Source organism: Nasonia vitripennis, chromosome 4 (genome assembly GCF_009193385.2).
Source record: "Nasonia vitripennis strain AsymCx chromosome 4, Nvit_psr_1.1, whole genome shotgun sequence".
Lineage (NCBI taxonomy): Eukaryota > Metazoa > Arthropoda > Insecta > Hymenoptera > Pteromalidae > Nasonia > Nasonia vitripennis.
Window position 1 is genome coordinate 29,319,985 of NC_045760.1, and position 27,239 is coordinate 29,347,223.

Sequence of the window (27,239 nt, forward strand, 5' to 3'; positions counted from 1 at the left end):
CGAGCTGCAAGTGAAGGGAACATGTAACTGTATACATAGAGCATATTTCGATTTCTCTACACACAAACCGGCGCGCCCCATATCCTCCTAGTCACACGACACACCGATGCTCGTCACTCGCCAAACAAATCTCTCGGCGCGCTGTGTGAAGGTGAAAACTGTAAATATATTTAACCTGTCCAAACATCGACCAGTGCCATAAGACGTAGGCTCGCTTCAGTCGGCGGCTCAGTTCCCTCCGTTCCGTTCACGCGTTCACTATAGTGACATGTGCTGATTCTATCCTTTACACTTGTACTTATACTCGAGACTATGTGGATTTTACTGGCATGTCTCGTCTCGGCGGTGGTAGCCCTGGAGGACTGCGGGGGCACGTATCGAGGCTTCCAGTACACGATCACCAGTCCGAACTACCCGCGGGAGTATCCGAACGGATTGGACTGCGTTTATCGACTGCAGACTGACGAGTTGGCCGAGTGCGAGCAGGTGTTCCATCTGCAGTTTCTCGATTTCGACGTAAAGGCCGCCGAGAATTGCAAGGGGGATTACCTACTGGTCGGCGAGCGCAATGTTTTTTGCGGCAGTACTGTCGGCCTCAGGAGGTTCACCGGGAGGAACAATAGCTTGACCGTTCGTTTCCACACGGATTTTAAGGATACGGCTAAGGGATTCAAGATACTCGTCACTGCGCTGCCGTGTAGTCTGAAGCTCAGTCCTTTGAAGAGCCAGTGAGTATACGCGCTACTTTTGTCGCCTCTCGATTTTTCAAAGCGAATATACGAAAGTCGAAATGAAGGCGCGTCTGTGTGTGTGTGTGCAGTTACTTAGCACCAACGCAAACATAATAACAACTCCTTTTGACTATCCGACTCGGTGTGTAACGGTAAATCGTTGAATTTTCCCAGCCCGGAGAAAGGAGGCGAAACTCGAGTCAGCGACTACAGGCGTGGGATCAGAGGCGAAGGAGATAACGACGTCTCGACTACTGCACCGCCTCGGATAACGTCTTACCTGTTCCTCCCGCCTAACGAGAGTAATTCCAGCCGATCGGTAACTCCGCCGGCCGATAACTTCCTTCCGCCGAGTCAAAACTCTCTGGTTCTATTCTCGAGGTTGAAGGACGCCGCCAAGGACAAGAGTTCCTTCGGTGCACCGGCGAGGAACTACGGCGAGCCGGGGATCGGCGTCGTGGACTACGACGTCCAGGTGACCGGTAACGACTGCGAGAAAGCCGGCTCTTCCGAGAGGATCAATTACGATCCGAGGCTACAGGCTTCGCCGAATCTCGTTTACGATCCGAAATACGGTTTGATCGGCGGTAATGGCCTGTACCCCGGAAGTGGGTTCAATCCTGGATCTGGTTACAATCCGGTGGGCGGGTATCCGGGTACCGGGTTCAATCCGTCCGGGAGTTATCCGGGTTATCCCGAGTACCCGACGGCTGGTTATAATCCAGGATACAATCCGGGTTACAACCCGGGTTACAACCCAGGTTACAACCCAGGTTACAACCCGGGTTACAACCCAGGTTTCAACCCATCGATCGGCGGAAACGCTTGGGGTACCGGGATCGCGGGTCAAAACGGCGAGTGTTGTCAGGTCCAGTCATCCCGAAGGTTCGCGATCGTCAGTCCCGGATTTCCCAGCGGCGCGTCCACGCCCTACTCCTGCAGATACACCATCACCAAATCATCGCCTGACGTCTGTCGTCTGAGGCTAAACTTCCGCTTCTTCAACTTCGGTTCCGACGACCCCTACTGCAGTTCCGGCTTCGTCGACATCGACGGCCGTCGCTACTGCGGCTGCAAAACCGGCCAGACTTACCAGCTCCTGTTCACGGACTACATCGCCAAGACCATCAGCGTCAGCCAGTCTGGCTACCCCAGAAGCCGGTTCAACGGCTTCCTCATCGACGTCGTTCAAGAGTCCTGCGGAGGTGTCACCATTCCAACCTATCCCTACGAATCGATCGATCCGATCTATCCCGGTTACGGCTACCTTCAGAGACGATATCAACGCAACGCCACGACTAGCGAGAGGGAAAAAAGAGACCTGGGCTACAGCTACGCCAAGCCCGGTGTGCCCTTCAATCACGAGCGTATCTTCGGCGGTAATAGCTGTCAGAATCGCGTATTCATCGACTGGGCTATCGCCTCGAAAGAGGCCATTCTCCGGAACGCTAGATGCGGAGGATTTGGTTTCCCGGGTATTACCGCGCGTCTGAGTCATCCGGACAATAGCGAGGAAGATATCGAGGACGCCTGCGAAGACGTCAACGTCAGCCAGGGCGTCGTTAAGTCGCCGCTTTATCCTAATAATTACCCGGACAACACGAAGATATGCTACAGGTAAGCTCCTCGGTGCGACACATTTCGGATCACGTCAGCCTTGTTAAATGGAAAATATTAACGTTATATCAAACAGGTTCAACCGATCGCCCGACACCTGCCAACTCGAGCTCCACGTTCGGGATTTCGATCTCGAAGACAGCCTGGACTGCGCCAAAGACCATCTGTCCTTCAGCGATGACGGGAGAAAGTACTGCGGAAGTTCTTTAAACGATCACAGAAGTACGTATATATTGTATGTCATATGTGCAGTCATTCGTTTCCGCGAATTTTAGAATAGATAACAATACACGCAATGTTTGCAGGTATGTTTGACTTGACGCGAAGAAATTCCGCTGTGGTTTACTTTGCCGCCGACTCCCATGGGACAGGAAGAGGTTTCGAAATCGCTTTCTCGCAGCTGCCTTGCGAGGTGTCGGCGAATCTTTGAAGGATTTGTTTCGCTCTTTGTACATAATATATGTATTATTATGCGCATGTGTGTGAGTTTGAGGAGGTTCAAATGAATGAGAGCCGCCGTGTCTGCAAACAATAAATTTTTTTATTTTTCTAACTCTAATCGTGTGTGTGTGTGTGTGTGGTTCGAACTTATTTTTGGCACGTCATAACGGATATAGTTACAATTGTAATAATTGCAATTTTTATCGATCGATCTATAATCGTGACACAATTGGTAAAGATCTTCCTCTTTAAATACAGGCTTAAGAGACAGACGCGGTGAGAATATATATATATATAGAGAGAGTATAATAGAGTATAGAGATTGTCCAAAGATTGAAAGTCTTTTCTCGAATTGTACATTTATGTATGCTATGTGTCTGTGTGTGTGTAAAGCCGAAACCAAGCGATGGAGGAAAAAAGTGCAGTTTATGTAAAAAAATACTTTTGTACAACTTTTTTTTTAAATAAAAAAAATATATATATATATTCGAACGCTAAAATAACGAAATAAAATACTCGAGACCATATGCCATAAAATATTTGGCGCTTTGTGTTTCAATATTGTGTAGGTGTATTATTCTCTGTGACAAATCGATATGCGATCGATAATGCATATATATATATATTATAAGAATTCGTGATCTCGGAAAATCGCTTAATACATTTACTTTCTTCTGCGGCCGAGGAAGCGGATGTTCGTGTAAACGGCGCTGGCCGGTCTCTTCCGATTGCAGAAGTTCACGTATCGCGATTTGTTACCTTGTCGGGCGTCGTGCAGAGCCTCCAGTAGCCGGAACAGCTCGATTTTCGTGGGATTGCAAGGGTTGTAGGGATCGTAGTCCATGTTGTTGTAAGACCTGAGGAAAAAGTTTAGGGAGTGACGCGACTGGCGGGAAAAATTTTTAAAAAGTTTCTAAACGGTTTTTAAGGGTCTCCGAGACGAACTTTTACCGACCGAGTCGACTTAACAAGCGCTCGGTAGAAAATTACTCGAAACTATAGAAATACTGTATGTACTGTCGGTAAAAGTTTAGAAAATGATAGATAATTACATAAAGGAGGGCAACTACTTTTTGATTTTTCCTAATTTTGCTTTCGTCTGCTATTTCGTGGCGCGAAATTTGAATTTTCAACCACCTTATTACCAATATAGAAAAAGGAAGTAGTTGTAACGTCACTTGGGTACATTTTCGCGTAATCCATTAAAAAAGTTACTCACCTGGAGTTCTGCCGCTTCCAGGGATATCTCCTGTAGTAACGAGATCTCTTGGCGATGGCCTGCAGGCCGTCGAGTTCCACGGGATACGCTCGACCTTCCAAGTTGTCGGGGGTATCTTTAACCAGTATAAGCGGCGTCTCCCACACTCCGGGTCGCTGCAGAAATTTTATCAAGTAGTTCGACAGACGAGCTGCTTGCGCGTCGTCCAACTGCTCGATCGACTTGAACTGATCGTCTGGGAATTCTGCGAATTCGAATTTTCCAAATAATTTTAGCGCTTTCATTGAAATTTGTCGATTATTGCGCGATGCTAATGCGGGCCGTTAATGAGATTTGGAAATAACGATTTTAATGGGAACGAATTTGTACTTTATGGTTTGGCAAAGTATATGCTCTCGATGTAGGGCTTATATATAAGGGAAGTTAACAGCTTGTCGTGTGCATCAGGATTGCGTAATTTTCGAAAATTCGCCGATAATCTGGTAAATTTATTCAGGCGTTAATTGTTGAAAAACTCGGCGTGTAACATTGGCTCGTATATAACTTTTAGTCGATACAAGTTCAAATTCAATTAGCCGCGATAAAATGTCGAAAAAGTTCCTTCAGAGAACGCAAAAAATCTGACAAATAAATTCGATCTTAAGCTTACCGTTATCCTCGTACTCGTCGACGGCGTCGTCGAGATTGACGATTTTCCTCAGCGAAGTATCTCCGTTCGGCGGGAATTTGAAATCAGCGTCCTCCCAGTCGCGTTGAATCATCGGCTCCAAATCCTGTTTTTCTGACGGACTCGACGCCACCTCTTTCCCAGCCTTGCCCTGTCCCAACGGGAATATCACGTCCATTCGGCCATTCTTCCTCGTGAAGTCGATCGTCTCCGTCTTTAACGTTCCGACTTTCAGAAGGGCCACGAGAAATAACAGAATACAGCGCATCTGCAATCAACCGAGGAATACATTTTTCTTTATTTATTTATTTTTTTGTTTTTTTTAAATCCTCCCACTTGGACGTACACAGATTTCGCTAATACCTCGTCGACCAATTAGACGCTCTCTACTACCGCGTTAGCGGTATTATATATAGGTATACAGTATACAGTGCGTATACGACGGGTTGATGCAGAGTATATACTCTCCGGGGATGTGCGCGCAAGAGATAAGTGAATTTTACATCCGTTCAGCGCTCGGTTATGGCGAAGATCGATTATATATATATGTACGTGCGGATTTGATGCAAACTGCCGTCTTCTCGGTATAATACTCGCTATGTGTGTGTGTGATGCTCTTAAAGAGCGAAGAGCTTTTCTCGGTTTGCGTATACGAGTGCGTCTTGAGAATATATATATATACGGCTTGTTGAAAGTTTTATTTTATTTTTTTTTTTGTATTTTATCGAAGCTTTCGCGTGTATGCGACTCGCGTGGGCTGCTGCTACTGTTGAGAGATTAGAATCTGTTATATAGATAGGGATCCGTCCCTACACACACAGCTGGAAATTGCAACGCATACCGCATACGAGGTATTGAATAAAGAGGGAAACTTGTTGCTTTTACTCTCATCCCCCCCCCCTATATACAGCGGTTCCTGTTGCTCTCGCCGCGTCTGACCGATAACCGAGCTGAACTACTTGATGCTATTTTTTCAAAACTATATACTCTCCGATCTCGCGATACAAGTGAATTATTACCTCGTGAAAACTGATAAGCACACGGGAACACTTACTCTATCGAAGTTTGATGAGCTGGAGCTAAGCGTGATTAGCGGTGCGAGTGACGAGGGCTCGAAACTTGTTCACCGATCGATTATCCACGGTTACAAACACTTTTCACTCGTCCTCTTCCTCCTCCTCCTCCTCCTCTTCCTCTTCTTCAGTTTCGACGTATCGATCGAGGAAAATCCAGAGACCGATAGGCTATCCCACTCGCAAGCTCGTATCTTACTCCGAGCGCAATTGCCGCAAGTTTTGTATAGTGGGATAAAAGCGCAGTACTCCGAGAAGAATCTACGGCTATCTGGTGGCATATAGGCGCGCGACGAAGCTTTATATAGGCTAGCTCTATATAGCGAGCGCAAGAGCGAGCGAGGGTGGGATATCGTGCGCGCGCTCGCTCGCGACGCCCATATATAGTCGTGTTATAGAATGAGGATTAATTTCCTGCTGCAAGGAGCGTGTTGTTCTTGGTGACGGTTGTTGTTGTTTTATTTTTTTTTTTTTTTTTGTCTCCTCTGAGGAAATTGGATTGTCTCCAATGACGATTCCATTGGGTTTGTAATGTGCGGCTATTTCAAATTTTCATTCGATCAAAAATCTCTCCGAATTGAATAAAACGCTCGACAAAGAGATTGATAACAAGGAGCAGTAGCCCCCGCGAGAAATATATACATATATACAGGCGAGGCGAATTTTCCGCGCAGGCTTTTATGCGCCGCTAATGCGCGAGTGATGTACGGATTTAATAATACACCGGTGGGCGAAATTTGCGTCGCGCGGCTATGGCAATTTATTAGCTCACGCGCCCGTCTATATATATATATATATATATACATAGCTATATACACCAGCGTCATGTGCGTCGTCCCCTGTGTATATATCTATGTTTTCATAGCGAAGACTATACTCCTATACTATGCTTTGCTGACGATGATTTCGCCGAAGAATAATAAGGAAGATATGTTAAAAACGGAAAGTATACATATACAGGATATATGCGAACGATTTCGCTTTCATCGTTCATTCGTGCGTCGAAAATTTAAACAGGATCAGTGCGTTAGGTATATTTTACTAAATCAGGAAAACCGCGCGTTCGTGCATCCATAACGCATCGCAAGCGGATGAAATTTTCATTTTAATTATACTCCGGCTGATCTCCAGCGTTGAATATTCCAAGCGAATCGAGAGAGAGAAAGACCCTCGCGCACGCACATTCGATCCGGTTCCTCGACACGTATACTGCACACACGCGCGCATATACGTCTTCTTCGAATTTCCATTCCGTATATTTTTAAACTTCCCGCGCTGTCGTCTGCGCGAAAATCACTTTAATCATTCCCGAGTGAGAGAGCTTCGCGCGAAATAAGGTGGGCGTGCGTATATATAATCAAAGGGATAAATCCCTCGGAGCTAGCCGCGGCAATTTATCAGGCCAAATTAAGAGTTATATGCTTCGCAGTATAGCACCGGCGCGAAAATTCAAAAGAATGGAAGAAAAAAGCTTCGTTGTTTTTTTTTTTCTATATTTTAGCTCCTGCAGTTCGCGAGCGAGATGATTTGGGAGGTATAAGCGCTGTGTTCTTAATCCTGGCGGCTACAGGCGTAGGCACGCAACGGAGGAGCATAATCGCGCCTATAGCCTTAGATATATAGAGCTGTGTGCAGTTGGGATTGGAAAATTTTTCCAGACACGTGCCTTACGGCAAGGTTATATCCGAGGAGGTTCGGTGATCCTCCTGTCGTTGGAAAATTTATACGTGGATGTTTATTATTATTATTATTATTATTTCGACGGTTTACACGTCTTATAAAAAATTCGCAGAAGCTTTTACAGAGACTTTGTAATCGACACTACGACACAGTTGTTTCCTCCTCCCTGACGACGGCGGCGCATCTTTTGCGCTTCTCGTCGCCGGCAAGGCTGAACAGAAGACCGACGATCTCGTGAGCCTTTGCGTACATCTCGTCGACCGTCTGTGGAAAAACGAGAAGATGTTTATGTATCTGTGTTTTCTAGTAGCTAGTACAGTGGGCGTGTAATTTACAGGGGACGCGACTGTTGTATAGGGAAAAATGGTCTGGGATATTATATACCTGTTGGACAACTTTGTGAAACATTTATTAAGAATGAACAGGTAATGTCGTAATTTTTATAGTTTTATTTTTATATTTTTCATCGATCAGGAATAGTAAAGAGACGCGATTGACTCGGTTAACACATCGCCGATCGAGTACGGTGTATAGGTATATAACATCGCTCACACATAAAAGTTAGCCCCAACGGCAGCGGAGTCGTTTCGCTATTCCTTTGAAATTTAAACCAATCGCGTGGCTAAATACAATCAACGTCAATCAGAGCCGCGCTGATTGCGACGGCTGAACTGCTCGCGTGGAAGCCGAACAAGTGCCTCCTATATATATATATATATATATATATACACACAGCCGATATATGCGCGGCAAGCGATCGCCGTATTTTGCTAGTGTCATGAGCTTGACGCCGTGATTTTTTGCTCCTCTATACACACGTTCGAATCTAATTACGATTTATTCTCTTTTCTCACAAAAGTGTATAACGAGACTGTAGCTTACGTCGAGTCGATTATTCGACTGAGGGATTATACGATATCGTAAATTTAATCACCCGAGTTTCCTTCAGCTTCTTGACGTTCTCGGCCTCGTAATGCAGATTCTCGTATTCTTCTCGCGAAAACGCGTATCCGTTCTCCACGTCCTCGGCCAGCTCCTTCTCTTTGGCCGCCGCCTCCAGCTCTTCGCGCGTCACTGGAACCTGGCAATGCGTTAGAGATTCCGCTCTTAAATCGTTTCGCTACCTTCGATTCTACTGCATTTTGTATCGGGTAATATTGAAAAATATGTCTTTCGAATTTCACAGAAGCACGCCTACTTTCTCCCTTGAAAGATTTAACGAGTTCGGCTTAAGGGGGCCCGAAACCTGTTTTACCGGCCGAGTCGACGGTGACGAGTGTACGGCGGAAAATTACTACGGAAACTAAACGAATACTCTTGGTTTTTGTTGCGAGTAATTATATACCGCGCGCTCGCACCGTCGGTAAAGTAGGGTGTCAGACCCCCTTATCAATCCTCACCGTCTCCGTCGCGTCGTCGACCACGGCTTCTTTCGTCGGCTCCGGCTTATCCTCCTCCGACGCTACTTCCTCCTCCGTTGTGGCGATAGCCGCTTCGTCGGTAATCTTTTCCGGATAAAGCAGTCGATACAGGGACTTGGAAATCTTGACTTTCTTCGCGACTCGCTGCAACTCGAACCGGCCCGTTCAGTATATAATGGTCAACGTCGAGAAGAAGCTCGTATCTCTATACCTAAGGATTTACCTTTCTACGACGCTGCTCGATTATGGCGTCGCAGTAGAGGTAAAGCTGGAACAGGGGATACTGCCGGATTTCAGAGGGAGCCTCTTGCACGGGGATAAATCGGTTTAGTATCATCTTCTTCGTCCGCATCAGTTCGCGCGTCTGCAAAAGCGTGTGTGTATAGGCTTTTTGGATTTGCATATAGCGTAAATAAGTCGCCATGGACGTCGGTTTTTTTTAGGGCTGGATCGAGAAGATGGTAAGCTTCGCCGGAAGGTATGCGTGACGTTCGGTCATTTGAATCTTTAAAATCGAATAAAATGAAATTAAGCCTGATGGATATTCTTCCGAACGATTATCTATTCCCTCGGCGGATGCTTCGTTGTGCACGACAGGTATGAATAGGTAAATGCTATGACTAATCATTATCGAAATTAATTTAAAAAAAAATCCACAACCCTCAAAACAGCAATAAAATAAAACTTCGGCAGAAGAAAAGAAGGCAGCAAATCAGCGTTAAAACGAGGAATGCAGCTCCGTAGGGTCGAGCATTCACTTAAGAGTAGGCTTCGTCTACGTAATTACAGGCTACGACGAGAGAGCGAGAGAGAAAGAGAGAAAGAGCAATAACAAACGAGCTAAGCGCATGCAAACTTTCGCTCAAAACTTGCCTCCGTGTGTATACGTATTTAGTTTCTAATGCGCTGTTCAGCCGGTGCAGCGCGACATCGGCTGGAATTTGGAAAAACGTCTCGTGCATTAGCTACGCTAGGCTTGAGTAAATATAACAGTTAAAACTTTTGAAATTTGCAAAGCTTGTCATTTCAGAAACGTATATTCTCTATTAGTCCAAAACGTTGGCAAAAAAATGTTGCCAATACGTTTGTAAATGACAAAACGTTACAATTACGTTCGCATTACGTTTTAAAAAACGTTGGAAATGCTGAAATAAAAGTTAACTTGTATAAAGGATTAAGGTGTAACACTTCGAAATAAGCAAACGTTTTTGCAACGCAAAGAAAAAAAAAATGGAAAATCTCTCCAAAACTCGAGGCCACAGCGTCGTCAATCGCGCGTCTGACCAATGCCAGACTCTTTCCACTCCTCGTTTGTCCAAGTGCGCTGAAAGATTGCATTTTTCGAGGGCCGAAAGCAGGCCTTTCTTTTCTCTCTAATATACATCCCCGCACAGACACAGAGGAGCGAAAAACTTATTGCCTGGGCGACTGATGTATACTGCGCACATTTGGACACACACGGCACAAGAGAAGCGTAGCTCGACCTACTTGCCGACGCGCGATTAGACGCACACGTGCGGGACAAAACTCTGCTGTGAACTAATGAATGCTGTGCTCGGATGGGTTTTCCGCGAGTTTTCCAAGAGCTATTATTGGACGCTTTTCGGGAGAGAGAATAGAGCGACGATACGTGCGGGGACGATTGGGATTTTATTGGGAGGGATGTTTTTTCTTGGAGTTTCTTATAGTCGCAATTTTTTGCAACAAGCGGTGCATATTATAATATCGCATTCCGCAACACACATCACACGCGTGAATTAGTTAAACGGATCCATTACCGACTAACGAACGGACACTAGCGTTAAAAGCTTAAAAAAAAAAAAAAAAAACATCCTACCTTTCTGTCCTGTATCCTCGCCTCCTGTTGGCTCTCGTGGTCCTGTCGAATCCTCGACATGAGCCTCAGCATGTACTTCCTGTCGGTAAGCCTGACGACGTTGCTCCCCATAAGCAGCTCCAGCCTCGAGCGTACCGTCGGGCAGGAAAAGCTATAAAAGCACAAGCGACACCCACCTGTCACATATACTCACACTTTATCTATAATCCTCGAATATAGGAAATATATACTACGTGGGCTGCATTTAAATTTTACGGGAATATTTTATCAGCCCTCTGTACACATACGATAAGCAGGAATGAGATCGTCTATGCTTACACCGGTGCGCTCACGCTTGTATATACGCAAGCTTTGAGAAGCGCGCGAGCTTTCGAGCTTTTACAAAAATCTCGACGATACATTTATTATTATTGCTATATGTCTATCTATCGGGCTCGTAAAAACACTCGAGCGTCAGCTGCACACGTAAAAGCGATACTCTCCGCGTTGGTTCGATCGAATCGGCCGCGAGCTTTATAATACACTCCCGATACACCTGAGCCCGAGGTCGAACTGGGCGAAGACGTTCGTGACTGGTGCAGCAAGAGGCTCTGCGATGTGTTGTGTACAGTGTAGGCTGGTATGGGTGTATTATAGTTATACTTGGTCAAAGGATGTATCCCGGATGGAGAGTAGGGGGTGAAAGGCAATTTCACACACACACTGTGCAATGGGGACGTCAGCTGAGGGTTTAAATTCGTTATTAAACTTTTACGCGGAATAGAAGTGAAGCAGCTACAAGTGCAGAGTGAGCTGGTCAAAGCTTTCGTCGACGCAGCTTTTTTTTTTCGAAAAATTTCGCCTTTTCAATTAATTATTCAGAAAACAGAGCGTGACTTTTCAAAACGCCATTCGCCGATCGTTCCACGAAGAATCGAAGCTTTTACGAATTAATAAACAAAAAAAAAAAAAAAGAAGCACACAATCAAGGCTGTCTGACACACAGAGCGCGCGGGACACGTGCGCGACTCGGTGAAATCCGATTAAAAGTGGGCGTTAATTAATCGACTAATTGCGGGTGCTTGTTTCGAGCGTCGCTTGTGTTATACTTATGCTTCCCTTTTTTTTTTTTTTTTTATCTTTTTGCTCAATCGTCGCGATTCATCGATCGCCGAGCGATGATTGATATTACGCGTAGAGGAGAGTCGGGGTTGAGCCGATGGATGTATGGGCTTAGGTGGAAATTAGTTTGTGATTTTTTTTTTTTTTTTTTAAATTTAGCGAGGAGAGTCTTGTGGCTTTGACGATCGCGTAAGTTATAGGAGAAATTAGTATCGACCGATGTTTCGTCCTCTGGGAAATAGACACGAGATGAGCGAGCACTTTGAAGAAATGAAGTTTTTATAGGCATCGATAAGCTTCGATAAAAACGAGCAAAAATAAACAACAATTTTTGCCCACATGAAAAACTATCCTGAACAAAAATTCATGGAATGCGTAGCAGCGTATAATTTACGAGCCACCGACTGCGCAGATCTCAGTCTCGACTTTAATACCGACAAGTTGGCAAATGTGTTCTGTTTGACGAGAGGATCGCCTCGTTGCGTTTATCTCTCACTCTGAGCTTCGTCGTCGAGCGCAATGTTTCATTATGATTGCGTTTTCCTTCTTCGAGCCTTGACACGTCGCTTCAATCGAGATTTGTACGTGTATTGTACGAACGATGTGACAGAGGATTTTTTTTTATTAGTTTTGAGCTTACAAGGTATAATAAACTGATTTGTCACTTTTAACACGTAAATAAAAAATGATAAAAAATGATCGCGCACATAACGTACTTCCGAGCTGCAGTCGCGTAAAATTTCGTCTCGCATCAGCGAACACAGCCGTCTGGATATCGGGAATAGTTTAAAAAGCTCGAACTAACTCAACGGAACGTCAGGATGAGAAATTCGTGGAGCTCGACCATGATGATGTTGCCGGCGGGTTAAAAGCCGATCGACTGAAGAATTTCGGTAGTCCCCAGCGATGTCGTGATTTAAGACGCTATACTTTCTCTCTCTCTCTCTATATATATATATATACTTATACTGTGCTGCAGCGAAGCATTTCACGGTATCACTTCGCGGAAAAGGAAAAACGTCGTCAGTTTCGTGTGCTTAGAGAAACGAAAGCCAAACGAGTATCGATTTGAATATTTTAGAGAGGAGGCCTATCCGAGCCCTCCTTTTTTGCCTGATACTTTGTATATAGAGGTTTGAGGGACCAAGTGGAATTAGTTATACGTTATAATATATTATATATTTCGTAATCCCTCAGGTATATAACTTTTCAAAAAATTCATCAATTCATAACTAATTCTGAACAATAACGAAGGACTCGGTTTTATACCCTTTGTCCCTATAAAACGTCAACGTGTAAAAAAAAAAAAAGAAAAAAGATTTTCAAGTGCCAATATATAGTTATCCTCGTGTCATCGCCACGAGTCTCTATTATAAATCCCACACGCACATCTCGCGCCGATAAAGCGTGATCCACTTCATAATTGGAAATGCCTCGAGCCTCGAACGTGTACAAAACAGTCCGAAAGTCTCCGTAACGGAACGCGACGATGAGCCTCGCGAGACTGAACGCACAGACGTACATAGCCTATTATAACTCGAGTCGCCAAAGATATATATCATACCACGCACCGACGACTCGAGACTATAAGTAATTAGACGCTACACCAGAAGCGTGTAATGAAACATGATCGCCGTAGAGATCGACGAGGCGGTTAATTCCGTCCTAACGGAATTACACTCCGGCCTGTGCTATCCCATTCAAATATTGTTTACGCGCGAAAAATCTCGGCTAATAGATTAATCCTATATAATACGAAAAAAAAAAAACTCTCGAGTCGAGTCGAGCAAAGTCGGCTGGAAAATTCAGACGAATCCATATGACGCGCGAATAACATACGTCCCACGCGACTAACGAGGGCAAAAAAAAGTTAGTTACACGCAGTATAATAGGGATAGCGAAGTTTCTTCCCGCTGTGTCGATTCGTTAGCGATTTCCGACTTCTCGTAACTCGCTTTTTCGCCGGTGTATAAATCTCGAGCAATATATGTGTATTACGCGTTGTTTATGACTTTAGCATTACGCAATTAATTGGAGAGATAAATGAAGCGCGGAGTTGATCGTGTATAAGAGGATCGAGGGAAATCTAATTTGCCGCCGAAAATAATTCCCTTGTGTTTGGATTACGCGCAGAAGGGAGCGATGTGTATGTATTGGGAGTAATATGAAAGGGTGCGAGGGAGGTTCTTTCCAAGCTGTTTACAGTACCGTCTAATAAGAGCCGAAAGGACACTGCGGAGACGTCCTAATCGGCTTTTACCTCTAGAGTACCTCCGTACCGTAACTTTTCATCCGCAGCGAATCAAAAGCTACGCAAGCTCGAGAGCTTTCGTGCGTAAACTTTTTCCTTCGCTCTCTCTCTCTCTCCCTCTCTACCTGCAATCAACGAGATTTCCATAATCCACGCTGTCCTCCTCCACTAAATTCTGCTTCTTCTCTTCTTCGTTGTTCTTCAACTGCTGAACTTTGCTCGAGACGTTCTCCAGCCAGTCCTCGACGTCGTCTTCGAAAGGCGAGTGCGACTGCGACGTGGCGTCCAAAGCCACCAAAAGCTCGACCGTCGCCCAGAAACCACTCGCGAAACTCATTTTTTTTTTTTTGTTCAAAAAAAAAAAAAAAAAAAAATTCCAATCGCGAACTTTTCCCGAGCCTCGAGGCGTCGGCTGGTAACATCAAGCGCGAAGTAAAGCTCGAGACACATCGCGGCCGAGTGTATAGCGATCCATATAAAACGCGTGGCGCCGTTAAAACTCGCGTTCGGCTCGACTGGCACATGACACATTATTGGAGCTTCGTAAGCACGCGATCATTCGAACGTGTGTGTGTGGACGAGTCGATCATTATACATATACGAGTATAGGGATGTTTTGTGGATGGGTATACGTGAGCACTTACGCATATTTCACGGGAGACTGTTCCCACCAGTTGAGAGGCTTGTCGTAGGGGTCGATCGATGAGGTGAACATCATCTTCAGGTTGTCCTTGTGCTTTGGAGAGGATGGCTGTTTCTGCTTGGGGATTCGAGCTGTCCAGGTTAAGTTTGGCTTGGGGCAGCTTTTTGGGTGTTTTTGGCGCATTTTTCTTTTCTGTTTTATATTCTATTTAAGCTTGGAGGAATGAGGTTGTCGGTTTTCACTGGGGATTTGGACTGTGCGCGCTGACTTTAAATTTCGAGGGATAGAGCCGAGAGAATTGCTTAACCTGAGATGGTGTGTTTATATGAATTATAAAAGTGAAAACAAGCGAAGGCTCGATTTCTTTAAAAAAATCCATGTGTATTTCATCATATCCTTTAACAGTATATAATAATGCTTGTATTTATTTATATAAAATGTTTATGCTTAGGCCATGATTCTTTTTGTACCGCTTATCAGAGATAATTAACATAACCGATTAACCTTAGCTCCTAGTGGAAAGTTATTGTATTACTTATACATTAATCAGCACTTGGTGACTTTGACACTGCCGTTGAGGAGCGAATGATCGGAGAGTCTTCGGTTCTTAACGAACCTCTCCCAGGCGTTACGATCCTCCGGCTTCTGGGGACCCCACTTGTGCGTCGGCCTCGTGCCGTATTCGAGCTTTTCCCTCAGTGTTCCCTGTAAAAATTTGTACAATTATTATTTTTAAATAAATATTTTAACAAAAGTTATACCTTGGCGAAGATCAGGTAGCCTATCGCGTAGCCGGGAATGCAGAGCATACTGACCAGGCAGGAACACCAGCCGACTGCGACGGCCCACTCGGGGTAATCGATTCCGTTGTATGTCAGCCGCGTGTTGAAGATTATCGTCGTTACGAAGATGAACTGCGGAGGAAAGGTCTCGTTGCGTCGTTAGAAAAATATTCATACCCTGAGCTTTGCTAATGTTTTAAACCTTTCGCAGAGCGTATAACGTTTATATGACGTTTTATAATGGTTCTCAAAACGTGCGTAAAATGTATGTCAAACGACATTTTTTAAAATTATACTATATATGTATATATAATAAATAAAGGAATAAATAAAGGCTCACCGACAGAATGATGGGCGTGATGTACTTCCAGCACAGGGGCCACCACCAGTGCAGCTTCTCGCCGATCATGAATTCGACGTCGCGAACGAAATTCCCGCAACCGTAGGTCCATCCGACGACGATAACTTCGACGAGGCAGATGGAAATAACGGAGATCGATGCCGCGTACCAGTCAAACATTTGGAGAATATACATTCCGCCCTGAATGAAATCACAGTCGAGTTATGTATATACAGAGACGAGATTCGAGAATTCACGAGACTTACGTTTGTAACGAAAATAAGTGATCCTAAAAACAGGAGAATCAGCGAGACGAAAGTCACGAGGCTCTTCCTTTTCCTCAAGTGCGGGTAGGCGTCCGTCACACTCGAGATGATGGCTTCGATTTGTACAAACTGTCGAAATGGAAATAAATTTTTTTTTTAAATAAAACGTTGAAAATTTGTGTTCAATGTATACTCACACAACTATCCATTCCTAAGAGGTAAAGCATGAAGAAAAATAAGACGGCCCAGACTTGGGGAAAGGGAAGCATCGTTATCGCTTCCGGATACGTCACGAAGGCCAGTCCGGGTCCTGGAGAAATTGAAAATTTTTTTAAAAGATACTCCATCCCAACTTTGGGTAAGTATTTTTCTACCTCCAGTTGCGACAGTGGACACGGGAAGCCCCGTTTTGTAGGCCATAAAGCCGAGCACTGAAAAAACCACGAAACCGGCAAAGATGCTCGTCCCACAATTGAGAATCGGCACCAGTATCGAGTCCCTGCAAAGACACAGCGATAAGAATATAACGTCACTGCGAGGCTACAAACCCTCGATAAAAATAAACAACGCACTCACAGTCGATTGTTATTGCGAAAGGGGTTGTAACTGGCCATATTTACAATTCCACCCCAGCCAGGGCCGAGGGAGAAGAAGATCTGGATTGCGGCGTCCGCCCACACCTGGTGATGAAATGTTCTCTTTATATTACACGGAAACGTCGCCGGAGCCGTAGATTAATCGATATATAAGAGGATCGTACCTTCAAATTCAGCAGTTCGTCCCACTTGGGCATGATGTAGAAGAGGATTCCGTCCATAGCGCCGGGTAACGTGACGCCCCTGACGAACAGGACGAAGAGGATGAGGAATGGAAAGGTCGCCGTGAAGTAGACTACCTGAAGCGTTGAATCGATGTTATAATCGTCTGGTCTGGAAATCGAGAATAGTCATACCTTGCCGACGGTCTTGACGCCGTTGCAGATGCAGAGGAAGACGACGATCCAGGATATCAAGTTGCAGATGAACAGAGGCCAGACTATGCCGCCGATGTCGTCTATGCTGTCGGATATCTTGAGGATGTGGTTGCTGCAATTCGAGCGATTTTAGTCTTATATTTGCGTGAATATGCTCTTTGTAACAAAGATGAAATCTCACTGGAAAAACTCATCAGCCGGAGTTTTCGTCTTGGCGATCAGCTGCATCTGATCGGAGACGTTCTTCTCGGCGAAGACTTCGCCGCCTAGCTGCAATGAAGGAAGATTAAAGAAAAAAAAAATAAATAAATAAACATCGCACATGTATAAACAATCATACCTTGAGGCATCCGTAGGTATTCCAGGGATTGTCACACGACTCCCAGGGCAAAGTACTCTTGAACGACATTACCAGGAACATGAGCGGGTAGGATATTATGACGTTGTAGTACATCGTGCAGATGACGTTCACTATGACGATCGCGAAACCGGCACCTGTATCCCCATACGCGTGTATGACATATATATAGCGTCTGCTGAGATTCACAGGATGTTAATGTAAAAGTACCTTTGAACAACGGGCTCATACGGAACATCGTTATACAGCCGGTACCGCCAAACTGGCCCATGGAAGATTCCATGAAGAACAGGGGAATCCCACAGAGCAACAGCATCAGCAGGTAAGGGACTAGGAAGGCACCTGCAAAATCATCGCGCATATATCCGCATTATGTTCCAACGCTATGTGTATACGATATATAGGTAATAGACAAACGCGAGGAGAGATCACTTCGGAGTGCCATATCGCTGATAGCGGCGGCACAGCTGCAAGTCGGAGGAAGAGATTTCCAAGGGCAGAAAGCAATTTGCACACACCAGCTCCTATATATAAGCTCTCCGCGTGTATATAGATGAAATCATCCAATCAAAGGGGGCCTCCGTCAATTGTCGCGCGCGCGCGTAGATAGAGATATATAGAGTAGCCGCAATATATACACGGACAAGCGGTACACTATATATATACTGCGGCAGGAAACGCCGTCGGCTTTTAGAGCGAGAGAGATGCACGTCGCCGCGTTGCCTGATGTGTATACCGAAATAAGGTGTATATTTCACGCGCGGGACGTTGATCCTGATGCGCGACGCGGATATAAGAGCGAAGGAGGATCAGGAGACTTTGTTTCTTATTTCGTTTCGTCACACACACACACACACACACACACACGCACAGTTTTATTAAAAATAGCAGAATTATACGAGGTAAAAATATAACGTAAAAAGCTCACCTCCGCCATTCCTGTAGCACAGATAGGGAAATCTCCAGACGTTACCGATACCGATCGCGTATCCGGCACAAGATAGTAAGAACTCGGTTTTACTGGCCCACGACCCGCGTTCGGGTTCGTCATCGGCTTTGGTCCCGTCGTCATCGTCGTGAGACGCGGCGAGTTGACGATCGTCCTTGGCGCAGCTCTTCGAGGCGTTGCCGTCGGCGAAGACGTACTCCACCGCGGCTATCCTCGTCGGCGCGTCTTTTGGCATTGTTCACTTCTTTTAAGCTGGTGGTGGGAATTCAGTTATTTTTTTTTTTTTTTTCGAATATCGTTGTGCACTATATGTAGGACTAATGACTTAATCGCTTGAGCTTTTTCTGCTCGAAATCCGACGGATTCAATCCGATTGAAACGAATTAACGTACATCATCCAAAAGAATGAATCAAGCCGTAGATAGCAGTTGCGGCATGAGCGGCTCGTTTTCCTCGAAAGCTTAACCAGGCGTAGCTCTATATATACATTCTGTGAGCGGATTTCGATGAGGTAAAGAGGAAAGCGACTATGCGACACCTGGCGTCGTTATGCTCAGGTATTATAGAGAGAGAGAGAGAGCAGGAGAGGAGAAATTATTGTATACTCTGAACAGACAATATATTATACTATACATAGGTAAGTACACCTGCAGCTAAAAAACTCACACATAATGCCTTTACACGTGTGTATACGCGCGCGCGGCTCGGCGCATCAGCTCTCTCTCTAACGTACGCATAATAGTCGCTATAAAAAATAGGCCAGCGCGTCTACGAATGAAAAGCTCAAGTGACCGTGATAGATCGGAACGATGCTAGCTGCTATTTAAATATTAGCTTATGTAGCGCTTTTAACTATATATACAAGCTACCTCTTATCCGTTAATTGAATAATACGCGCATACGCATCAACTATATTTGTTCGCTCGAGGAAACTTATACGTACGGAAAGCAGAACCGGCCACTTTTATATATATATATATATATATACCCGAAAAACTACAGACTCTCATCGAGAGACAAGATTACCCTCGTGTAATTATCGTATATATATATATATATAAAGTAACGCGGCAAACTTTTATTGTCGCTACAAGCTTTCTATATTTGGACTCTCGACTCTCGACTCGAGAGATGGCCCAAAGTAGGTTATATATGCTAAGAGAATATCTCTCGCGACGTGTCGCGTCGCTTAACTCGGCGTAAGTGATCCGTATACAGGCGCTTTACCGTATGTACATATGCCCCGAATTTATATAGACGGGGTGTCCGTACCGTTTAGCGTTTGCGCGCGGAACTGCTATCTATACACACGTATGTCGTGATTTCCAAGTTGTTTAATATACGGTCGTTAACAATTTCTAAGATTTTTACATATATAACGTATAATCGAGGGCTAATGCGCGGAAGCTTCTCTCCGCGGAATTGAAAAAAAAAAAAAAAGGACCATTTTTCGAACGCCAACGGCAGAGCTTGCAAGCTCGCTCCTCTAACGACAGTGAATAGCAGGGAACGCTTTAAAGCTCGGCAATTAATCGACCTTGCACCACATTTTAATTTGCGCCTGCTCTAACGCATGCGTACAGCCTTTCGTGCGACGTACGCGCATCGGGGCGTTATTTAAGCCCAGCCGTGGGATAAAAGCGCGGGAAAATTCAAAATCTCTCAGACCTACCTTGAGAACGTTATCTACGAACCTATCCTACGGTCAAAGCTGCCTCCACTGATCCATGGTCCTTCCTCCGTGCGTTGCTGTATCGAGATGTCTATATGTATAGAGGTATATACAATAGATCGGAGGAGATCTCCGGATGATTCGAGGCGCGAAGCAGCGGAGGCACTGGCACGTCCCCGCACGATCGAGAGGAGCCTCGAGTAATCACATCTCGGGGCTTTTACACACCGAGAGTTAGAGAGAGAGAGAGAGAGAGAGAGAGAGAGAGAGAAGCGCAAGCGGTATATGCCGCCGTATAAATAGAGCATGATGGCACTGATGATGATTATGCTGATAGCCGCTACTGATGTACGTATATATATATATATATATACGTGTACCGTACGCGATTGTCTTTGCCCTTTCGATTCCTCTGCACACGTGTTGCTTCGCAGCTTCCGGCTCGAGAGATCCGGTGAGTTATATGTATATACACACACACACACACATACTGTTTCCGAGTTTTAGAGAATTTTCAGGCTATTCTCTCTATATCTGTCCGATCGTCGGCGCGCACGTGTGTACAATTCCGAGATTGCGCATTAACGTATATAGGTATATATATATATATATATATAGCTTTATACAAGGATGACGCAAAATGGAGATGCCACCCCCGTGTAAATTCAACGATCTGCGCTGCTGACCGTATAGTGTATTTACTCTCGAGAAATTTTCGCCCCCATATATGTGTGTATAGCTATAAGACGCACTCGGTGAAGAAGTAAAAAAAAAGAAAAAAAGAAAAGAGATAAATAAATCCCCAGTGACGCAAGCTCCGCGCTCTATTCGAAAATCGATCCTAATCCACCCATACAAGTACACGTGCAGGTGTATATATATAGTCGTGGCGCGCCACCCTCTGGCTTGCGGAGATCGATATGTAAGTGTATTCGATGTATAGTATAGTGTCCACAGGGCGACAGGTGCTCTCGAGGCGGAAATACTTATATCCCCCCCCCCCCCCACACACACAAACACACACACGTATACCATAGGGGCCGGGAGAAGGTACAATGGGTCGAGTAGCCGGTGACGGTCACTCGAGGCTTTACAATCGTCCGAGGAACAACATGGAACTGTACCTGGCACTGAGCTTGTTCAGAAGGAGAAAGTTCGAAGAGTGCGCCAGTGCTTGCACGGAATTATTAAGGAAGAGCCCTTTGGACCAGGTGAGATATAAGAACTTGTTTTGAAAAAGAAACTATTTAGGAGTTGCTTAGTTGTTTAATTACTCTGCCGCTGCCATAGCATACATGTATACACACACACACACACACACACACTGTATAGCGCCGAGACGCGATCAATTCCGAACGTGTTCGCCGCTAATTGCGAAACTCGCGCGGCAATCATACAACTTCGAGACACTCGTTGCAGTTCTGATATATATATATATATATATATATATATATATATATATATATATATATATATATATATATATATATATATAAATAAAACGCGTTTATCGCAGGCGGTGTGGGTGTTGAAGATGCGAGCGTTAACTCTGCAAGTTTACGTGGACGACATCGAGGCCGAGGAGGACGGGATAGCGGAGAGTTTGCTCGACAACGATACCATAGCATCGATGCCCAGACCGGGAACTTCGCTTAGGAACCCTGGAACTGCACTCGCGGGTCAAGGCTTCAGGCCGAGAACGCAGTCCGGTAGGTATTTTTTTTTTTTTTTTGTTGAATTTTAACGCTAACAATCTAGCAGAGGGTTATTTGAATCGAATTACTTCGCAGACAGCTATAGCTGATTTAATCAATTGAATCGGATACAATTATTATTTTCGTTATTCGTACGATAAGAAAAAACAAAAAAAAAAAATACATTCGGTATTGTAAAAATTGTAAAAAAAAAAAAAAAAGTATTCCATTCCAAGGCAGACCAGTCACCGGCGTAGTGAGACCAGCGACGCAGTCGGCGATGGACTCGTCACAGGGTATGGAACAGACTTTACGGACGCCAAGAACAGCTTCGACCGCCCGGCCAATTACCGCCAGCACAGGCAGGAGCGTCAGGTGGGATTAATTAATTAATTAACTAATTAGCGTTATCCCGTTCGATTTTCTATATTAATTTTAAATAATCTTCTGAACTGAACATTCCAACGTAATACAGCTGATGAAATGAAAATTTCCAAACTATCTAGAGAATCTATCGGAGTAACAAAATTTAAAAATCACAGACTAGGAACCGCGTCGATGCTGACGGAACCCGGAGGTCCGTTCATACAACTCTCCCGCCTGAACATCTCCAAATACGCCTCGCAGCCCAGCATCGCCAAAGCGCTCTTCGAGTACATCTACTACCACGAGCACGACCCGCGCTACGTAAGACATATATATAGATGAAAAAAAAAAAAAAAATCTTTTTTCTATTATAAACAAAACTCAACGTTTCGCAGGCGCTGGATTTAGCAGTTCAAGCGACCCAAGCCTGCCAGTACAAGGACTGGTGGTGGAAGGTACAGTTGGGCAAGTGCTACTACACCCTGGGCCTGGTCAGGGACGCCGAGCAGCAGTTCCGATCGGCCCTGCGCGAGTGCAAAACCATAGAGACGGTCTTGAGACTGGTCAGGGTCTGCGTCAAACTCGACCAGCCGCTCGCCGCCCTGGAGCTTTGCAAAAAGGGTCTCGAGTACTTTCCCAACGATGCGAGTATCGTATCTAAGTATGTATGTAAAATGAGAACAGTTTGAAAAAACGATATCCGTTGACGCAGGTCTCGGTGCTGACGGAAATGGCGCGAATTTTCGAAGGCATGGACAACGTCGCCATGTCCGTCAAGTACTACAAGGCCGTAGCTCACGAGGACGCATCTCACACGGAGGCTATCGCCAGCATAGGGCTGCACCACTTCTACAACGATCAGCCCGAGATCGCGCTCAGATACTACAGGTGCGCGAATATGAAGACGATGTTGGAATGACTTGCGTCGTTTATTCTTTATATATATATATATTATAGTGTCTTTTATAAAAATGTTGAAATTGTTTCCTCGATACAGGAGACTCCTGCAAATGGGCGTCCACAATGCCGAGCTCTTCAACAATCTCGGCCTGTGCTGCTTCTACGCTCAGCAGTACGACTTCACGATATCCTGCTTCGAGAGGGCCTTGAGCCTCGCCACCGAGGAGAGCATAGCGGACGTTTGGTACAATATTTCTCACATAGCCATCGTAAGTTTCCCGATGAAATACCGATAGATAAATCGAATATTCGATTGACTCCGAGCTCGGCTTTAGTGCCTCGGAGACTTGATCATGGCCATGGAGTGCTTGAAACTGGCAATCGACGCGGATAACAGACACGCTCCGTCATACAATAATCTCGGCGTGTTGGAGATGAGAAATGGAAACGCTGTCGCGGCTCGTATATACTTTCACGCGGCCGCCAGCATCGCCAACTACAGCTACGAGCCGCATTTCAATAGTTCTTACTTGGCGTATAATGTAAACACTGCTATACACGCTTTTCTACTATACTGGTAATTTGTATGTACTGATTCTAAATATTATAATCGTTTATGTTTCAGAGCGGAGACTTACAGACTAGTTACATTTCGGTACAAAAAGCCTTGAACGCTTATCCCGGGCATCGCGACAGTCAAGAACTCTTTCAAAAGTTACAGCAGTATTTCACTTACATGTAGAAAAATGAAGCGCTATAGAGTTGCGAGAAACCGCGCGCGCGCGCGTGTAAATAAAGTTTCTTTTTTCTACAGACATTTATTCTTGTTGTTGTTATTATTATTATTATTATATTCTTTTATCGCCAACCTTAGGAATTAATATGTACAGATCATTAAAGGCAAGTGCATCTTTACACGTGTAATTGAAATATGTATCGGATGTGTTCTTCATCTCGAGAGAAATCTGGCTTTCAAAGAAAAATAAATACTGTGACACATCGTTTGGCGCTTAAAAAGTACAATAAAAAATTGTCTTATCACATTATTCTGCGCAAGCTCTCCCGTAATACAAACCAGTCATACAAACGCAATACAGTTTGACAAAGAGGCAAATGTATCAGTATTTCTTTTTTTTACAATTCATTGATAAAATCCATAATCATCTTGTTTTTCCGTATTACAACGATCGTATAACGTCTTATTGTACCGCCCTTATGTTCATCCGTGTTAATTTTTTTTTTACAATTTTGTGCTAAATCGTTGTACAGTCTATCATCGTTTTCTCCACTCAACTTTACGTGGTATGAGAAATAACTAGCCAGGAAATTACGAAGTAGAACAAAAATATGGGGTAAACTGCCAATGCTTTTCTTCCTGCGGGTTGACTGTCACCGAGGAATGCCATTGATGCTGAGGAGAAAAAACAATTTTAGTTGGATGCCAATAATGTAGATAATTTTGATGTCAAATATTTACCGTAAGTAGCCCATCCAAAGCCGATCACTGTGATTATAAACCGGATTGCAAACAGGAGAACTGTCTGTTTGGCCATCAATATGATCCTGCATATAATTAACGCAATAGCTGTTGGTAACAAGCAGTACCCTAGAACACAGACACTTTGGAAGAAAGATCTGTGGACAAGAAGGAAAGTTGCAATTTAATAAATACTTTTAGATTTCTATGCGGGTGAAAAAATTGAATGCTTACATATTACCACCAAGGAGTTTGCTATTTAGTGTGACTATCATGGAACCAATCCATACTATAACGAAAACTTCGGCAAACTCTGGACCACCGTCATTGGAAGAATCTGCTGTTTCGGAAGAACCTTGCAGAATCCTAAAACATTATACACTTGTAAATTGGAGAAGAAAAACTGGAATCATTGTACAACAAAATCAACTCACATTGCCATGAATGTGCAAAGTACCAATGGCCCCCATAAGTCCCCTGTAAGATAATTATAGAATGAGCAATGCGTTCACTGCACAGAAAATAGTTAATATCAAATTCCACTCACATTCTTTAAGTAAACTCTTCTTCTCTTTGGGATACAAAACGTGATAGAACTTCCTTCCAACAGCTCTTACGTCTCTGAGCTGTAAAAAAAGAGATCAATGCAAAACAAAGAATCCGCCAAGAGAAGCTATGCAAAGAAAAGATCTTACAATTGTGACTTTTATAGGTTCATCAAGAGTATTAAAGTCTGGTTCTCCCAGAGTAGCCTGATTCCTCATATTTGGACCCACGGTCATCTCCCCGTGCACGTTGGTGGGATCAAGCCCCGACATTCCATCGTCGTACATCTAAAACAAACCCATAAATCGCATGAAAACCCCAAAACAGACAGCTCTACCATGCATCGCAACACTGCAGTATGCTTACATCGAGTCTTGCCTCGTTCATCGCCATGACTGCTGAGCTTGTCTACGGAATCTCTCCTATCACAAAAGTTCAGTCAGCTACTACTAATCAACTGTATACGGTATGTCCACACTGCAGAAAAGGCCTCTGAAGGATCGCGAAGCCCAATCTCACGAAGAATCTACGTGTCTCAACTTATCGTCATGTCCAGGAACTTCCTCTTCGCTCTGAGCCACCGCATGATATCTCTCTAAAAGCTCATGCTCTGCGAGCTTTTCCTGCTGTGCCCGGGGAAGAAATGCCTCCACTTAACCTTCACCTGTCAACCCTTGAGGGCTGCGGCTTCCAATTGTTAATGACGTCTGTGTTCGATCGCGTACTTGTATGGTGTGCGAGTGTGTGGGTGTAATGCGTCAATGCGTGCGTAGGTTACATACACATAACATTCATACATCCAGTTTCGAAAAACTCCAGATGGCACGCGGGTACATAGTCGAAAGATGGCCGAGTCGCCGGGTCGCTCTTGAAACTCCTGCGAGTGTCGCGAGTTCGCGATAAAACGGATCTCTCTCCAAGGCACGAGTGGACAGCCGGGACGTGTATATAGCTGGTAAACAAGTGGTTTCGACGGATGATACGAGATAATATGGCTGTCGCCGGGAAGTTTCGCCAACGACTCGCGGCAGCTCGCCTGGTCGTCGGTGTTATCGTCGTGGCACTAGCGCTGCTGGGCGCACCCACTGCGCGTGCGCGAGACGACGTAGAGCCAATCGCCGAGGAGGAGACGCCAGCGCGGGAAAATTTGAATTCCGTAAACAGAGAGCTCTGTATCCTTTTTGTTTCGAGAGGCAATTAAGTTTGAAATTGTGCAACGGGCTTAGGCAACGTCTGCGGTCGACAGCCGAGTTTCCGCGATTCTTTATATAATCCGATTAAGCGTATTCTTTTTTTTTTTTCTGTAACGAAGCTAGATGCGCCGAAGAATGAAAATTTTCCTTAACAATAAGCGCGGCCCAGTCAAAAGGCTGTTCGTAAAGCGAAGAAAGGAGCACTTAGAGGCGGTGAGGAACCTGCGGCAAATGGACAGCTACGAGAGACAATACAAGATGATTAATGTCCTGGCGGATAAAATGTTCGACTTGATAGAGTCGAAAAAGCCGCTGCTGGAGAACTTCACCGAGGCCGACCTGAGGAGCGTCTCCTTTGCCGTCGACGCCAAGAACGACGTCCAAGACGGTTGGTATAATATTATGGAAAAAAATTAATCCCGTAAAAATTTTTAACAATTCTTACGTTTTAGCCATATCGAGTGTCCTGGAGAACGTCGCGCTGTTCGGCGACGTGGTCCTGAATCTCCCTGACATAACCCAGCGTATCCTGAAAACACAACCTAGATGGAACGCGACGATGCGCTGGTCCTTCGACTTCCTCAACCGGACCAAAGACCTCCTCGACAAGTCCACCTTGGAGATGATCGAACTGGCGCTTCAGGAGCTCAACATCACCGACAGAAGCCCCAATTACTTCAATCCCAATCGTATCGGTAACAAACCCTCCAGAAGCAGCAACAAAGAGCCTAAGTTGGCGACCAAGAAGGAGAAGGGGAAAAAGGGCCCTACCATGACTCGCATCGAGTTGTGATATCTGTGCATACTTTTCGATGTAATTATAATAAAAGCCAGTTTAAATTTAGCTTCGGTGTCGTTAAACACCCATCACACACAAAACCAGTTTCAAAACACAAGCGCTGCATCGAACATAAGGCCCAGAGCTATAAGTACTTAACACACGCGCGTGCAGATAAGAGCAGCAGCGTCGCGACTATACACATAGAAAGTGGTCAGCCAATGGGCTGCCTGTCGGTTTCGTGTGTGCGTAGCGCTGTCGCAA

The 27,239-nt window shown here is 44.8% G+C and overlaps 7 protein-coding genes across 10 annotated transcripts; 3 read left to right on the forward strand and 4 right to left on the reverse strand.

Moving 5' to 3' along the window:
• Nucleotides 1-149: 149 nt before the first annotated feature.
• LOC100678294 lies at nt 150-2,907 on the forward strand. The gene is made up of 4 exons (XM_003428049.5): nt 150-728; nt 906-2,348; nt 2,425-2,570; nt 2,654-2,907. Exons 1-4 carry the CDS (start codon nt 313-315, stop codon nt 2,776-2,778), a joined length of 2,130 nt encoding a protein of 709 aa, XP_003428097.1. The 5' UTR covers nt 150-312; the 3' UTR covers nt 2,779-2,907.
• Nucleotides 2,870-6,099, reverse strand: LOC100678676. Its single transcript, XM_003428168.5, has 4 exons — nt 5,730-6,099; nt 4,658-4,943; nt 4,009-4,252; nt 2,870-3,646 (listed from the first exon to the last, which is right to left on the reverse strand). The coding sequence occupies exons 2-4, from the start codon at nt 4,941-4,943 to the stop codon at nt 3,454-3,456; spliced, it is 723 nt and encodes a 240-aa protein (XP_003428216.1). The 5' UTR covers nt 5,730-6,099; the 3' UTR covers nt 2,870-3,453.
• Nucleotides 6,100-7,478: 1,379 nt separating this feature from the next.
• LOC103317755 lies at nt 7,479-15,031 on the reverse strand. Of its 3 annotated transcripts, none has more exons than XM_008216678.4 (6): nt 14,683-15,031; nt 10,687-10,837; nt 9,073-9,213; nt 8,829-8,993; nt 8,363-8,509; nt 7,479-7,692 (listed from the first exon to the last, which is right to left on the reverse strand). In XM_008216678.4, the coding sequence occupies exons 1-6, from the start codon at nt 14,862-14,864 to the stop codon at nt 7,570-7,572; spliced, it is 909 nt and encodes a 302-aa protein (XP_008214900.1). In that variant the 5' UTR covers nt 14,865-15,031; the 3' UTR covers nt 7,479-7,569. The 3 variants fall into 3 exon arrangements, with proteins under 3 accessions (XP_008214900.1, XP_031786546.1, XP_031786545.1); XM_031930686.2 differs by lacking the exon at nt 14,683-15,031 and adding an exon at nt 14,164-14,456; XM_031930685.2 differs by lacking the exons at nt 8,363-8,509; nt 14,683-15,031 and adding an exon at nt 14,164-14,456.
• A 10-nt stretch (nt 15,032-15,041) lies between these two features.
• Nucleotides 15,042-20,217, reverse strand: LOC100123591 (sodium- and chloride-dependent glycine transporter 1). Of its 2 annotated transcripts, none has more exons than XM_008216677.4 (14): nt 20,022-20,207; nt 18,329-18,601; nt 17,611-17,742; nt 17,383-17,537; nt 17,224-17,312; nt 17,022-17,154; nt 16,830-16,964; nt 16,646-16,749; nt 16,444-16,568; nt 16,267-16,379; nt 16,070-16,198; nt 15,804-16,004; nt 15,443-15,595; nt 15,042-15,386 (listed from the first exon to the last, which is right to left on the reverse strand). In XM_008216677.4, the coding sequence occupies exons 2-14, from the start codon at nt 18,582-18,584 to the stop codon at nt 15,228-15,230; spliced, it is 1,884 nt and encodes a 627-aa protein (XP_008214899.1). In that variant the 5' UTR covers nt 18,585-18,601; nt 20,022-20,207; the 3' UTR covers nt 15,042-15,227. The 2 variants fall into 2 exon arrangements, with proteins under 2 accessions (XP_008214899.1, XP_016845361.1); XM_016989872.3 differs by having other exon boundaries at nt 15,051-15,386; nt 20,044-20,217.
• Nucleotides 20,218-20,686: 469 nt separating this feature from the next.
• Nucleotides 20,687-24,011, forward strand: LOC100115105 (tetratricopeptide repeat protein 8). Its single transcript, XM_001607953.5, has 9 exons — nt 20,687-21,232; nt 21,538-21,730; nt 21,952-22,090; nt 22,258-22,402; nt 22,477-22,725; nt 22,794-22,969; nt 23,079-23,250; nt 23,317-23,523; nt 23,607-24,011. The coding sequence occupies exons 1-9, from the start codon at nt 21,077-21,079 to the stop codon at nt 23,721-23,723; spliced, it is 1,554 nt and encodes a 517-aa protein (XP_001608003.2). The 5' UTR covers nt 20,687-21,076; the 3' UTR covers nt 23,724-24,011.
• On the reverse strand, nt 22,992-26,078 carry LOC100678492 (protein YIPF6). The gene is made up of 7 exons (XM_008216676.4): nt 25,371-26,078; nt 25,154-25,291; nt 25,006-25,084; nt 24,893-24,935; nt 24,693-24,824; nt 24,459-24,616; nt 22,992-24,392 (listed from the first exon to the last, which is right to left on the reverse strand). Exons 1-7 carry the CDS (start codon nt 25,395-25,397, stop codon nt 24,277-24,279), a joined length of 693 nt encoding a protein of 230 aa, XP_008214898.1. The 5' UTR covers nt 25,398-26,078; the 3' UTR covers nt 22,992-24,276.
• On the forward strand, nt 25,798-27,041 carry LOC100115134 (coiled-coil domain-containing protein 134). The gene is made up of 3 exons (XM_001607961.4): nt 25,798-26,176; nt 26,367-26,585; nt 26,650-27,041. The coding sequence occupies exons 1-3, from the start codon at nt 25,981-25,983 to the stop codon at nt 26,988-26,990; spliced, it is 756 nt and encodes a 251-aa protein (XP_001608011.2). The 5' UTR covers nt 25,798-25,980; the 3' UTR covers nt 26,991-27,041.
• Nucleotides 27,042-27,239: the final 198 nt, after the last annotated feature.